The 15349-nt window shown below is 37.2% G+C and overlaps 1 protein-coding gene across 1 annotated transcript in view; it reads left to right on the top strand.

The window, feature by feature from the left end:
- The window catches only part of Tmem168 (transmembrane protein 168), a 25573-nt gene extending 11779 nt beyond the window's left edge, over positions 1 to 13794 (top strand). The window contains exons 3-5 of the mRNA XM_021165647.1: positions 1418 to 1560; positions 5159 to 5433; positions 11752 to 13794. Coding sequence (XP_021021306.1) covers positions 1418 to 1560; positions 5159 to 5433; positions 11752 to 12299 — 966 coding nt within the window. The 3' untranslated portion in view covers positions 12300 to 13794. The remainder of the gene's footprint in view (positions 1 to 1417; positions 1561 to 5158; positions 5434 to 11751) is intronic.
- Positions 13795 to 15349: the final 1555 nt, after the last annotated feature.

The raw sequence follows: 15349 nt of genomic DNA, 5'->3' as shown, positions 1-15349 counted from the left end.
TTACGGATGGTTGTGAGCCACCATGTGGTTGCTGGGATTTGAACTCCTGACCTTCGGAAGAGCAGTCGGGTGCTCTTACCCACTGAGCCATCTCACCAGCCTGAAAGGATTTTTAATACCATTAAGCTGGCAAATGGAAATGTAAATATATACAAATTAATGGCCTTCCAGAAATGTGATATATTACCCCTTTTAAGTAAAAAGCAGGCCTGTATGTACTCATAAATATATATTTGTGATTAAAATACTAAAAAAACATTATATGTATATTTTGTTTGCATACATGTCTGTGAACTATGTGTGTATCTGCAGAGGTCAGAGGAAGATATTAGATCCCATGAAGCTGGAGTTACAAAACATTGTGAACTGTTTTGTGGGTGCTGGGAATTGAACTTGGATCCTGTGCAAGAACAAGTGTTCTTAACTGCTCAGTCACCTCTCTCTAACCTCTATGTTTATAACTATATATACATATATATGTGATATACATGTTTTATATTATGAAGTATGGAAATAGTCTAATAGACTATTTGAAGTGATTTAATCATTTATACATTTCATATTTTGCAATGTTCATAGCTGATTACTTTACACTAAATGATCATAATGTACTATAATCTATATTATAAAATTGATAAACTACAATGTAGCAAATTGGTCAGTGTATCTGTTTTTTAATTATGAATACATTTTCTCCTTTTGCTATGATGAGCCAGTCCTTAGGGTTGACATTTTTTCCTGCATATAGGCCAATTATTTATGCAGCAATGAAAGAATATGGAATCGTGCCAGTATTAAAAAGATATAATAAATGGGTACTTCCTCCTCCTGCTTTTTAATTTTTAATATTTAATATTGGCTTTTAAAATTCTTTTCTGTCTGCCAGCTGCTTTAAAGATATTTAAATGTGCTTAATATTTTTTGTTGTTATGATCTGCAATTTAGACAAAGTGAGTTTGGGGGTTTTTAAAGGTTAGTTATTATATAAAAAGACTTTCCTTAAGGTTTTATTCTCATAGTTTCTGGGTGCTCGGAACTCTTCATGGGACATGATGGTGAATCTTTCCTGAAGCACCCTCTTTGATAAAGTAGTAGTCATGGTGTTTGGAATAATGATCCATATATGGGTTGAACATGGAGAAATGGTTTTTGTTTTCAGTTTGGATGGAACATTATTTAACAAATTTTTAAAACTATGTGCTGTCATAGTTTTTTTGCTACAATTTCCAAAAAACTTAAGAGTTCTGTCATTGCTCTGTAATTCATCTGTGTCTGCAAATGTGTGCTTTTACTTACGATAGGTTTAGATTATCAGTTGTTTTTTTACTTAGTGAAAATAGCGGTTAAAAACTGAGTCAGTACACATGCATATAAATATCCACAAACTATGTAACCTGTTGTTTTTTATTTCTTCTAGCCAACCAATGGAATCTTCTTGAGCATGTTTCTCATTGTTTTGCCGCTGGAGTCCATGGCTCATGGGCTCTTCCATGAACTTGGCAACTGCTTAGGAGGAACCTCTGTTGGATATGCTATTGTGATCCCTACCAACTTCTGCAGGTACTGTCCTCTGCTATACTCAATAGTAACTGCTTGAGTGTTGGCATTGTCTCAGTGATTTTGGTAGATTATTTTCCACAACTTTAGTGCTGTAGAATATAGTGCTCTTGCAATTCTTCCTTGTGTATAAAGCTAGACTGTAAGTGATAATGTAGTTTTCAGGATTAAATATTAATACCTTGATAGATATGTTTAGCCTTGTATTTTAGCTAGGGCTCAGAAAATCTGGGTGAGCTTTTAAAGGAAAGGCTCTTCCTTAAATGGAGTATCATGAAAATTCCTGTGAACCAATGTTACAGTAGAATGTCTGATGGATTTCTGGTTCTCTCTTCCGAGAACAAATTATAATACCTCTGCACCTCAGGGTCCTTATCTAAAATAATAATGGTAATATCTCTCGTCTTGGAGGAACTATTTGGAGAGCTGATAAGATTTAGGATGTAGAAATACTCTGTTCTATGAAAAATTCTGTACAAAAATGAAAGATTAGTAATTAAATCTATTAAAAATTTATTTTATTATAGTTTCATTCTTAAAATTTTTTTACCTTGAGTTAGTAAATTTGGAATGCATTACAAAGATCCTGTGTTTTTCACTACAGAAATTAAGTATGTAATCACACTATGTACTGCTTCCCCTGTTTTATGTGCAAACTTAGTTTTCTCAAGAAAATGTCCTTTCCTTTGTTCTTGAAACAGTTTGTACAATCTTGATTTTAAAAATTCTTATTCAGTATCTGTCACGAGGTAATGTTATCAGCCTTACAAATAAGAAATGCAAGTTTTAGAAACCATGTTTTGATTTTTTCTAAACTTAACTGTTAACATGAAAGGAACTACAGAAGAGAAACCTGCCCTTCAATTAGCATGGTTGATGATGGATAGTCATTCTAGATGATGGATGAGAATGTAATAGAATACTTCTTTTTAAAGATTTATTTATGTATTTTATGTCTGTGGCTGCTTTGTCTGCATGTACATCTGCACACCAGAAGACAGCTTGAAACAGTTGTGAGCTGCTGTGTGGGTGCTGGGAATTGAACTCAGGTCCTTTTGAAGAGCAGTGAGTGCTCTTAACCACTGAGCCATCTCTTCAGTCCTGTACTATGAGCAATCTAAGCTTATCCCTGACTAGCTTACCAATAAATGAGACTCAGACTATGGTTATTTTATTTGGCTTTTACAATTACTGGGGGTCACCCCTAGTCTACTCTTCTAACTGCAGGCCTGGCTACCTCCCCAGAGGTGTACCCCTAGATACTTGCTGTTTCTCCTGGTCATGTACTCATGGCTTCTTTCCAATATCTTCTTTCTTTCTGATTTCTCCTCCTCCAAGCAGGTCACTCCTAACCCACCTACCTCTAAACCCTCCAGTAATTGGCTGTAGCCAGTTTTACCCTAACCAAGAGTTTTAAGTCAAGCAACAGGTAAAGTTCAGTCTGTTCGTATTGGCAACTCAGGGAAAGTCCTCTTATCTTTCTTGTCCTGGTGAGTAGTTATGCATCTAAATCAATTTCTATCGCAACCTAAAATTACCGTCTTAGACCTAGAATAGCTTCTTAAATCCTGAACAACTTAAGCTTTAGTCTTCAAGCCCATCAGAGGCCTGAGAAGAAAATAAATATTACTTGGATGCAGGAAGCACAAGGATGTAATTTCTTCCAAAAAAATAAAATGACAGAGACAGCTGACCAGTGGGACAGTCCCCAGTATTCTCTATAATGCTAGAACATCTGTCTTCAGCCTTCTGGCCCAGAATATCTGACAGATCATTTGTGAAGCAGGAATTATGAAGGACTTGCTTGCCCTGTCTTGGAAGAGCTTGGAAAGCAACTTCCAGAATTCTGTCTACAGATAAAGTTAGAGCATTTTCTTTCCCAGTGGCTAGTTTGCCACAATTGAATTAACTCCATATGGAGCGAAGCTATCATCTGTTTCTAATTTGAGTGGAGCTACTGCCAGAAGCTGCTATGTCCCAATGTCAAAAAGGCCTTACATTAATAGAAAACATCTTAACTGCCGCCTTCTGTGAGTCTCTGAGGTTTTGAGGATCATCTATCTATTCATAGCATGTCTGAACCAGCAAATGTTGCTTGTCTCCAGCTTCTTATTATCTGTAAAACCCAGGATGTATATCTGTAATAATCCAAACTAGAGTTTAATATGTCTTGAGTTTGATTGACTAGCTAGTAACTTGCATTGCTAAATTATCCTAAACAGTTTGTAATAGCAGCTATTAAAAGGACTGGGATTAAAACTTGTACTTTTAAATGAGTTGCATAGGCACAATGCCTATCTAAGAGTTGAAACATACATATATTATGTTGTAACAGAATTAGTCTTAAATGTGTCTCTATATAAAGATTTATACCAATGAAAAACCTTAAACCTGTATCAATAAACAAAAATCTGAACCAGTGTAACAAAATATAACCTTACTTTTATATCAATATACAAAATTTTGTACCACTGTAACATTATGGCTATTAAATGCTTGTGCTTTAAGAGTAAATTCAATAATCTACATATATTTGTCTAATTTCTTATAATATTTATATATCCCCCTTCTCCTCGCAATCCCCTTTCCCTTACCTAGGAAAGAAAGATAGAAATCCCTGAGTCTAAGCTTTCTATTTTATTTCCTCCTTATCCCAAACCATAATTATTTGCAATATTTTTTTCACTGTTTTTTTTATTACATATTTTCCTCAATTACATTTCCAATGCTATCCCAAAAGTCCCCCATACCGCCCCCCACTTCCCTACCCTCCCATTCCCATTCTTTTGGCCCTGGCATTCCCCTATATTGGGGCATATAAAGTTTATTTGCAATATCCCTTAAAATGACAATATATCTATAATTCATAAAATAACCAAAACCATCCACCCTAACTTAAGGGACTGGAATGTCCTTCTTCTTGTTATGCTTCCTGCTGATTTGTGGCAAAGATTTCCCTTTGGGAGAGACCCAGGAAAATTAGAAAAACTGTTAAGAGTTAAGACTATAGCAAAGGCTATAGCTTTTATTGTCTAATCTCTGTATGCTGAGAAAGTGCAAGTGTAAATGAAGTCCTGATTGGAACAGTCTGAAAGCCTGGACCAAATGAGCTAGCTAAACATTTCCTAGAAGCAAGGAAACAGCTTCGATGCAGTTGAGGTAGGATCAGGCAGGGAGCTGGAACAACAGGTCTCTCATCTCAGCATCCCAAGGCTGGATTCTGTCAGGGATGCCTTTCTCATCTTCTATTCTGCAATCTACAAACTTTACAAGGAATACATAGCTCTGTGAAGACATCTGTATAAAATATGCAGGTTGCTCAGAGCAATTAAGTATTATTTCCTGCTCTTTGTTTGAACAGGTAAAGAACAATTGCGTTTCTTTAGCAGTTAGTTTGATCACATAATCAAACCACAATATAAATCTCCATTCATGCCATATGAAAGGATGGTATGCAGTAATAATCCTGAGAATTTTGTAGCCAACAAGACTTATTGGTCATGCAAGACGAAGAAGTTCTGACTGGAGACATATATATGACTCAGTCAGATACAGAATAATATTTTCTAAAAACCAGCATTTTTTTTTTCTACTTTTGCAGCCCTGATGGCCAGCCAACACTGCTTCCGCCAGAACATGTACAGGAGTTAAATTTGAGGTCTACTGGCATGCTCAATGCCATCCAAAGATTTTTTGCATATCATATGATTGAGACCTATGGATGTGACTATTCCACAAGTGGGCTGTCTTTTGATACTCTGCATTCCAAACTGAAAGCTTTCCTTGAACTTCGGACAGTGGATGGACCTAGACATGATACATATGTTTTATATTACAGTGGACACACCCACGGCTCAGGAGAGTGGGCTCTTGCAGGTAAGTTTACTTTTGTCAATTGTGAAATATATGTATTCATGGAATATTTACATAGAGACATTAAAGTTCTCAGCTCCCTGCTGCTTCACAGATGACCAAGGTTATATGATTCTTTTTAATTTTGCCAGGAATACCTACTTCATTTTAGTAAGCTACAACTAGGATATGAGAATGGTTTCCTGTATAGTATTTAGAAAGGAAAATAAAATGATTGACTTGAGACTTAGAACCTCTCTGCCTTTAAAAGTATTTTCAAAATCATTCCATATAGTAATATCTTTTAGAAGCTGATAAACTGTTGACTAATACTTCTTAGTGCTTACATGTTCTAAGTTCAGATGTTAATAGTGCGTTCACATGCGCAGTATTACTGGACTTAGAGTATAGAGGCCATGCGGTAGGAAAAAAAAACTTTGGTTTACCTGTATATGGAAAAAGAAAATACTTTATTGTCAAGACAGGTTCCAAAGAAGTATTTCATGAGTTTTTTCAGTCTTCCTAATGATAATAAAGATTTCATTAGTTGTAGACTTTGTTTTGTGGATTATTACTGGCCCAGAACCTAAGAGAACTTGGGATGTGGTGGTAGGGGCATCCTTAATTAATGCCTAGGTATGAAAATTCATGACATATATTATGAAAAAGTAAGACAGATTTTTTATTTTAGATTGAAAGTATATCATTTAGATTTAGATCCACCCTAGTTTTAAATTGATAGTCATAAAATGTAAGCTTAGGCATTGTGATGTCTGAACATCACTGCCAACTGTCTTGATTTAGTAGAGCAGCAGACTAGGAAAGTACCTCAGGGTGTGCTTTTAGGCATTTCCAGAAACAAGGATCCCTAGGCCCAAGGAGAATGTCCATGAGTGTAGGTGCTGCAGCCTGATGGTCTGGAGGCTGAGTGAAGTAAAAAGGAAGGAGCCAGGCAGCCCAGGTAGCTTGCTCAGCTTCTGCACTGTCAGGTATGAGCCGCTCTGCACTGCTGCTCCAGCAGTACGCACGGAAACCTCTGAACCCAGGAGCCAAGAACTTCTGGACATTGTTTCTGTCATAAGCCTTGTCACATAGCTGCCAAGATGATCACACCTACACTCAGTGGGAGACACCACGCCAGAAAGAGACAGAGCTGCCAGTAGGAAACAAGCCTAGATAGCAGATGGCTTTAAGCCCGCTTGTGCCCACTAGTTTCATGGCTGACTCGTGACTGAGGTTATATCATAAAGGAAAGCAGGCTTTTAGAGGTTTTTTTTGCAATTTAATATTAAGTAATGCAATGGCTACTTTAGGCAAACATTGGACACATTTAAATATCAGTCCTGTGCCTAGTACTTAGTACACATAATTAGATACGATTTTCCTATAGTCTTCAGTCTGTTGTCACCTTACAGTTTTCAAAGGATGAAGTGGAAGCTGAAGGCAGTATGTAACTTATTCTGATCATCCCAAGCTCTGCCCAAGTCCTGGCATATTTTCTTACTCTGTCTCACATTGCCACCATCAGCAGTCAACACAGTTCTAAAGAAGTGGCATGCCCTGGTTAAGTAGAGAGTTTGTTACCATGGATCACCATTGTAAAGAAAGATGAGTAGGCTTACAAGTTTATTTCCTTTACTGTAGCTTTGGAATGACAGTCCAGAAAAGAGCTTTCTGTAGGTAGGGAATAGGGGTCTGCATCTTCCAACTCAGAGCACATTAGAAAAGTCCTAGTCCATTCAAAACCCTACAGAATAAAATTTCAGACAAGAGGAAGGAACTGAATGTTATAAATGCAATATGTATAATAAACATTGTAAACCAACTTTATTGAGTATTCACAAACCTTAATTTAAATGTATTATAAGACATTATTATCTCTTTCTGTGTTGCTCGGTCTTCAGTATGTGGACTCAAAATGATCTTCCTGACTTTGCCTCTTGAGTGGAGTCTAGTACTAGAGGTGTTCCCCTTCACACTCAAGTGGCTAAGAAAATAATTTTTGAAATAAGTTTTTTTAAGTGTACTTCCATTAAGGATTAAACCTAATATAAATGTTTTTCAGAAAGGTTGCATTTTCTTCTTAAATACTTCAAAATTTATTTCATGCCCTTCTTTAAAAATAAATGCTACACATTCAGCTTACTAATAATTATATCACCTTTCTCTTTTCTGGAAGGAAAAAAAGATATAATAGATAGTATCTAAATTTGGTATTGTTGAGTTTTAGAAACTACAAGAAAACCAAGGAAAAGCTACTCCCAGGCTTCAGTGCTGCTCTACCTGTCTTGATGCTATAAGAAAATTAGGCTAGAATGTGCCGAAGTGCTGAAATAGCCTTGAGTGCCATGCTAGGCATGATGTTCTGTGCAGGGTGGAGTTTGTGTCATTGCTTGTAGTCTATGCTGTCTATGTAGTCTGATGTCCAGAGACATTTAATAGGTCTGGAAATTATGAAAACTTAACTTTTGGACATTTTCTGAAAAACTGGAAGAATACTAGTAGTACATGGGAACCATGTATTGAAGTCTTGTTTGGAAAACAGTTTGCATGAGTGCTAGAGCAATGTGTACGTTGTGTGCATTCCCTGCCTTCCTCGTCACCAGCTGATGGTTGATTATACATAGATACTGTGACATAGCCTGACTTCTGAAGTCCTAGTATCAGCAGAGTTGCAAATTATAAAAGATACTCTTATTACTTTGATAGTTTAACAAAGATGATACTTTCTCGTAGTAGAAAAATGTATTCTAAAAACAGTTTGTTGGATTTTTGCTAGTAATTCCAGTATGCTAAAGCTTTTTCTGATTGTGAAAGTATCAGTTGCTCTGTGGAGAGTACTAGCAGGCTTTGCAACAGGCCGGGAATGATCTCTGAAAAAGATAAGAAATGAAAAGATAAGAGTGAAATTGATTCTGCCTGCCTTTGGTATGGGTGCTGGACAGAGACTTCTGGAGTCTCACATCAGCTCCCATGTTTTGTGACATTTAAGCACAGTTTTGGAAAGAAGTAGTCAGATAAGAAACAATTACCTTAGTCCTGTTGGCACAACAGAGCTGAAGCATATTACAGTGAGCGGCAAAGTCCATACAGTTTATCTGCACCATGGGGTCTGTTGACTTACAAATAGTGCTCGAGACAAGGGTCTATGGATAAAGATGGAGATAAATTTAATGCTGGCCCCCAAAACACCATAGAGGCCACTTACACTGTTGTAAAGTACAGAGTGCATCTCTCACAAGGATGGCTTTTATGGCCTAGAAGTAAAGGGAAAGAGTCTGGGATAAATAAAACATGAATTCTGGAAGATACGGATAAGGTCTGGCTCATCAGACAGATCACCGGGTTCTAAGCTGCATCCATTGCCAGCATTCCAGGAGGAGGACATTTGAAAGGTGCCTGTGCGTTTAATGGTTCTGGCGTTTCCACTGCTTATGTGCATGCAAAAGCACATTTTGCCCTCTACAGTTGCTCCATTTAAAATTTATGGAAAACAGAAAAAAAGTGTTTTGTGTTGGGAAAGGCAACAGATTTCCAAATAGCCAGTAATACCTCCTGCTATAATTTCTGCAGATAAGCTTCTGTGTTGTACCTTGTCCTTATGATAACATAAAAATTCCCTCATAAAATCTTTGTAAGTTTTATTTTATTCTAAAATTTTCTTAAGATTGTCCTATAGTTTATTTCCATCCCCCTTGTTTTAGAGTTTGTGTTACCTTAGCAGTGGTTAATGTTTGTAAGCTTGCCTCTACTTCTGGTCTTTCCTTGGGATAGATTACTAGAATTAAGATGATTGTGTCCTTTTACCATTGAGAGAGCCCGGGATAGAATGTGGTGAGAACAGCTGCCTCCGGCACAAAGCTGAAGGGAGAAGTATGCAATTCTTTCATTTCCTGTACTTGAAAGACTAAAAACTCTACCAAAAGATTCATAAAACTGACAAAAATTTAGCATGTTAGCAGGATTCAGACCAACATACCTTTTTGTGTATCAGTAGTGAACTCAATCTGGAAAGTATCACTGACAATAGACTCAGGAAAAAAAAAAAGAACAAAACAAAACTGTAGGACTAATCCTACCTAAGGAAGACAAAGACTACCTATAATATACAACTAAGAAACCAACTAAAGAAAGCAGTCGAAGATAGGAAATTCTATGTCCATAGATTGGAAGAATTATATCATACTGCAAAAGCAATCTACAGATTATTCCAGTTCCCAGTAAAATACTAATGAATTTCTTTATAAATAAGAAAAAAATCCAAATCCTAAAATTTGTAAGTGAGGACTCAGTAAAACCACGGAACTAGAAATTTTGTAGGTAGAAATAAGGATATATTGAGGAACTCAAACTGCCAGGGCTGTTGGAGGGTGGGTAGAGAGAACAACTACTACAGAAACAGCCTTGCCAATTTTATGGGGACCAATTGTGTGTGTGTGTGTGTGTCTCGTGGGGGGCAGTGGCTGACAGTCAGAGAAGTCTGGGAATTTGAGTAGCTGTCAGTTGGGTGGGGGTCAGAATAGCCTGGGACTGGTGTGGGGACTTTGCTCTGTAACAGGCTTGTTTGAGTTAATCAGGTACTAGACACCCTTCTAGGGGTACTGGCCTGGGGTGGTGGACGGGGCAAAGGTAAGGGAAGACATGACGTTCCTGACAAGCTTTACAAGGGTTCTGACAAGTGCTGGGTTTAAATTTTGTTTGTCTGCTCGTCATTCTTCTGTTTCCTGGGTCAAAATCCAGCCAAGAAATAAGCATCGACTCGTTCAGGACATCAGCGGCAGGCAGCAGTGTCTAGCAAACAAAATTCACATGAAAACACAAATACTTTGAATAACCAGGCAGGCTGAGGAAAAAGTGAGCTGCCTGTATCTGTAGTATAGGTGCTGGAAGTGTAAACTGTGTTCTGCAGCTTTGTATCTGCAGCAGTGACTCTTCCTTATCAACGTGGCTTTGAGTGCTGTGCATCCATGGTATTTCCTTCTAGAGACTGAGAAGCCCAGCACGCCCGCAGCAGTTAATAGCGTACTTGCTCTGTTTCTTTGTCGTTTAACAGCCCCCAGTATCTCCTCCTACCCCTCCCCTCTCTTCCCTCCCATCTCTCCATCCTGTCTTTATTCTTAAGAGAATATTTTCGATGTCTCTGCACTCTGAAGTCCAGGTAACTTCAGAACCTGGAAGGGTTGTTGTGTTGAATTTTGGCATTATTAAGCTGTTATTATTCAATTTTGGGGAAGTGTCCTTCATTTATTAGGTGCCAACTTTACTTAAGAAGGTAAAGAAAACTTGTTTTTGTTTGTTTGTTTTTTCAATGATATATGTATATATAACATGGATTAATACATTATGTCTGTGTAGGGCCCATTTACTATGTTGAGTTGGCATTGTCTAGAAATTAAAAACTACATTAGTTTAAATTTCATTTTTTTCCAATTTGTAAAAAGGCTATATCCTGTCTAAAATATGCAAGGTTTTATCTGTGTGGATGAGATCATAGAAAATAATGAAGTCTTTTTTAAATACTGGGGAAAAACTCATTCATAATAATAAATATAATGTTTTAATGTTGTATTCTTTAAAAAAATGCAAAAATTCACAGTGAGCCAGATAGAAACATGTTACTTTAGAGTGTTGGACCTGGGGGATTTCTGTGTTCTTCGGGGGTTTTTCAGGTATAGCTCTGCTTTATATGTAAGCACACCCATAAGTTCTTCTCCAGGCTTATGAAGTGCTAAGGATTTCTGAGGAGTGGCCCTTGTCCTCACTCAGGAGGGCCTTGCTTTTGAGGCAAAGATGGATTGGATTACCAAGTGATTTTTGTATAGAGCAATTATTTGGAGACATTTACATCTTGACTGTAGAACCCCTGTAATCACAGTAGCTGTGAAAAGCAATATGAAACAAAACTGGAAAAGGTGTGGTTGTATTCAAGTGTTCTTTGTGGGAATAATCATGAAAATTGAATTTTTCTATATATTTAATATTTCTTAAAACCTCCTTTTGATTTTTTTCCTATGTAAAAATGTAATATCAATTCTCAGGTCATAAAAGCCAGGTGACAACTTGCATTTGGGATTAAGAGCTCTTGTTTCTACCCAAGTTTAGAATGTTTGCTTTTCTGCAATTTTACTTTTCTTTTACTAAATTTCTGTACAGAGAGTCAGTCTCTAAAGAAGGTTGCTATGAACATAGTGGAACATGTGCCCCTGTGGCATGGTGGGGCAGCAAAGATACTTTTTTAAAGGTATCTCTTTTTTTTGTTATCACTGTTGTTTAAGTATTCTAAAAATTTAAAGAAACAGACTTCAGAAACCACCACTATACCAACTTTATTCTTGTCCACAGGTGGAGACATACTTCGCTTTGATACGCTTTTAGAATGGTGGAGAGAAAAGAATGGTTCCTTCTGTTCCCGGCTTATCATCATCTTAGACAGCGAGAATTCAACCCCATGGGTGAAAGAAGTGAGAAAGATTAATGACCAGTATGTTGCAGTTCAGGGAGCTGAGCTGGCAAAGACAGTAGATATTGAAGAAGCTGACCTGCCACAGCTGGGTGACTTTACTCGAGACTGGGTAGAGTACAACTGTAACTCCACAAACAACATCTGCTGGACTGAGAAGGGGCGCACAGTGAGGGCCGTGTATGGCGTGTCAAAGCGCTGGAGTGACTACACACTGCACCTGCCGACAGGAAGTGATGTGGCCAAGCACTGGATGTTACACTTCCCCCGTGTTACGTATCCCTTAGTGCACTTGGCCAACTGGTTATGTGGCCTGAACCTCTTTTGGATCTGCAAAGCTTGTTTTAGGTGCTTGAAAAGGTTAAAAATGAGTTGGTTTCTTCCTACAGTGCTGGACACAGGACAAGGCTTTAAACTTGTCAAATCTTAATATGGACATCAAGGAAGGCTATTATTGAGAGTTCATGTTACCATTTATCAGTAACTTGCCATTTTTTGTATGCTGTATTTTTATTTGTGGAAAGTATCTTGCTACATTTGTAGCTGTTCTCACTTTGTCTTTTCTTAAGTAATTATGGGATGTGTAAGATATTGGGAATATGCATGATTTTATACTAAAAGTATATGGAGGGTCATGAAAATGCTGAATGTAAATGTGTAAGAGATGTTAAAAGTAACAGTGCACTTTCAAATAACTTTCCATTTGTCTCCAATGAAAAGAACCACAGTTGTCTGTGCTCTGGAGTGGCCAATGGACAATTCCTAATGCCTTATTTTCTAGGCGTACATTAGAGAATGTAGACCAGACAAATGTGTTTTAAGAGAACTCCCAGTTTACTTAATAGGAGATTCTTTCATGTGTGTGATTCATATAGGTTTGGCCTCAAGACTGTTTGCAGAAGTATAAATACTTGGAGCAGGAAGAGACCTGCTCATAATGACTGCAAAATGCCCTTTTTCCACCTCACCCACAGGTCTTGGCTATGACCTTTACCAGCACAGCAGAAAAGCCCCAACTGCCTTTGAGATGAAAGCATTGTTAATGTAGGTAACAATAAGAGCTTACATGCTACAAAGTGTTCCTTCATGGTTAGTGAGGGACTTTGAAAATACTGATAATTTTAAGAGTCCTTCTCAGGGTAATTTTGTTTTCTTAATGAGTAGTATTTCCAGCTACAAATTCCTTTCAAATAAATTGCCATTCTTTTCAAAAAGTACACACTTACAAAAATAAATGTATCAGTTTCTCATTGACCAATTCATCCTGTTTTAAGTATTTATGAGGAGTTAGTACTCTGCCATGAAAGTTACTTTTCAGTCCTATTGAAATAACTTTTTTCTGCTGAAGGTCAAAGGATGGGAACAGATCATTTTGTTGTTGTTGTTGTTATATACCTGTACTGTATTATGTAAAAAAGTATTCATTTTGGCAGTTTTAGGTAAGCATAATGGTATGGTTGTAATTTGTAAACTTTAATTCAGTGTTTTGTTGGAGTAAAGTAGGCGCTGATCAGGATATCTCCTTAAGAGGTAAGTCACTTCCTGTCCCCTTCCAATAATCCTTACATTCTAGATTTTCATCTTTGAAAGAGGGAGGTATAATTAAATTGGAGATTAGACTTTGTTACCATGGTGACTTCTCACTGTTGAAGCCATTTTTCCATGCCCAGAGAGGGAAGGTAATGAATGCATCTACCATTTTCTACCAATGACTTGAAAACTGACGTTTTATTTAGAAAGAAGTCACGCCATCAGGGAACTTGTATACCGCTATCTATGCAGCATTGCTACAGCCTATTTCTATGTTTTGAATATTGTACTCTTAATACTTTGAATAATATTTTGTTAAAAATTAATTTTTCATTTAATGTGAAATTAAGAGTTCCTGAATATTTTACTGTATTAAAAGTGGAAGTTATACAAAATGCCTTTGCTTTAGAGTTTATGTTTGGTGGCATGTTGATTTGAAAATATTTCCTTATTCCAGAATACTGAAGAATTGATACAATATTGAAAGTTAGTGGCATCCTATATACAATATTTTTTAAAAAATGAATCTTGTTTTACAACTAGAAATACAGATAGTAAATTTCACTGAATAAATCATTAATTTGTGTGCATCTTGAATTTTAGATGGGTGCCATTTCACATCAGTTTTGTATTTTTTAGGTTCTTCAGGTCTACAATTAAATAAGGAAAATAGCGTTGAGATGTTACCTTGCTGTGCACATTTATGTGTATCAGGAGCTAGGCTTCCCTGCCTAAGTGGAAAGGCATTGCTCTCTCTAGCTCTAATCCTTCAATTCCTTTCTTCCTTTCCATATGAAACAACTCTATACACGGCCATGGGTATTGTCTATGGTCTAATTACTCTAAGTATTTTTCTGTGATTGATTTTACACCTTCCCAAATGCTCTTAATAATTTAACATAGAAATTTGTATTTTATAAATGATGAAACTAGGGCAGTGGACTCTTACAAAAATGACAGAATAATAAACTGCTCTGAAGCTAATTTGAGACCCAAATTGTGTCTCAGACTCAGCTCTGGGTCAAAACACTTTACTACTTTCCAATCAAATGTCTGTCTGTAGTGTGTCTGCTGTCCTTTTCCTCTCATGAGAGGATGAACGTTCTTGAGACGTTGACAGGGAACTCCTTCACTCCTACATTGTATGGGTTATAAATGTGTGTACTGCAGTATGGACACAAACATGTTGCTTGTATACAAAATTTCACATTTTTTTCAACTTTCACAGTATATTATACCCATAGCAACCCAAGCCCCACACACAGCAGTCCACTTACATTACTCCTGGTAACTCACCAATTATCTCCCTATTGTCAAGTGAGTAGACATTATTTCTGTTGCTTTCCAGAACATCTTTTAACTACTTACCCCACTTTATGTTTGGTTTCTATAGTACTATTGACTTTCTTGTTACTACTCACGACACCCCTTAGTCTGTTGGTCTATTTTCTAACCCTTCTCTTTATAGTTAGTATATTAACCTGAAGATCACTGCCGGTTCCGTCACCTGTGCTCCACAGCCTTGTCCACGTGTGAGAGTTCAGCTGTAATTCACTGATTATTCTCAGATGTCTTCCTTTGTCAGTTGTCTCTGCACGTGTGTTTAGCATTCATGTACTGAAAGGTGCCTTTCATAGATTACTCAGTTCAGCAAGTGCCAGTGAAGAGTCCACCTTGCCCTACGTGTTGCTTCATTCCCTTAAATCCTATGTATGTGTGCACTCTTCTGCTGGCTACTCAGAGCTTTCCCCTTGATTTCCCTGCTTCCTTATTCCCATAACGTTACCAGTGCCTTTGGTATTTGCAGAGCTTCCCCCTTGTCTCCCCTCCTATTGCTTTTGCCTTATAAAATCATTTTCTCAACCATCTCAAGTCCTGGTTTTTGTTTTCTTTTATCTTTGGTTTTGTTCCTTTCTAATTAAATGTCCATATATTTTCCAGAGCTAGTCT

The sequence above is a fragment of the Mus caroli genome, chromosome 6 (assembly GCF_900094665.2).
Source record: "Mus caroli chromosome 6, CAROLI_EIJ_v1.1, whole genome shotgun sequence".
Classification (NCBI taxonomy): Eukaryota; Metazoa; Chordata; class Mammalia; order Rodentia; family Muridae; genus Mus; species Mus caroli.
This window is presented reverse-complemented; position numbering and strand designations above follow the sequence as displayed.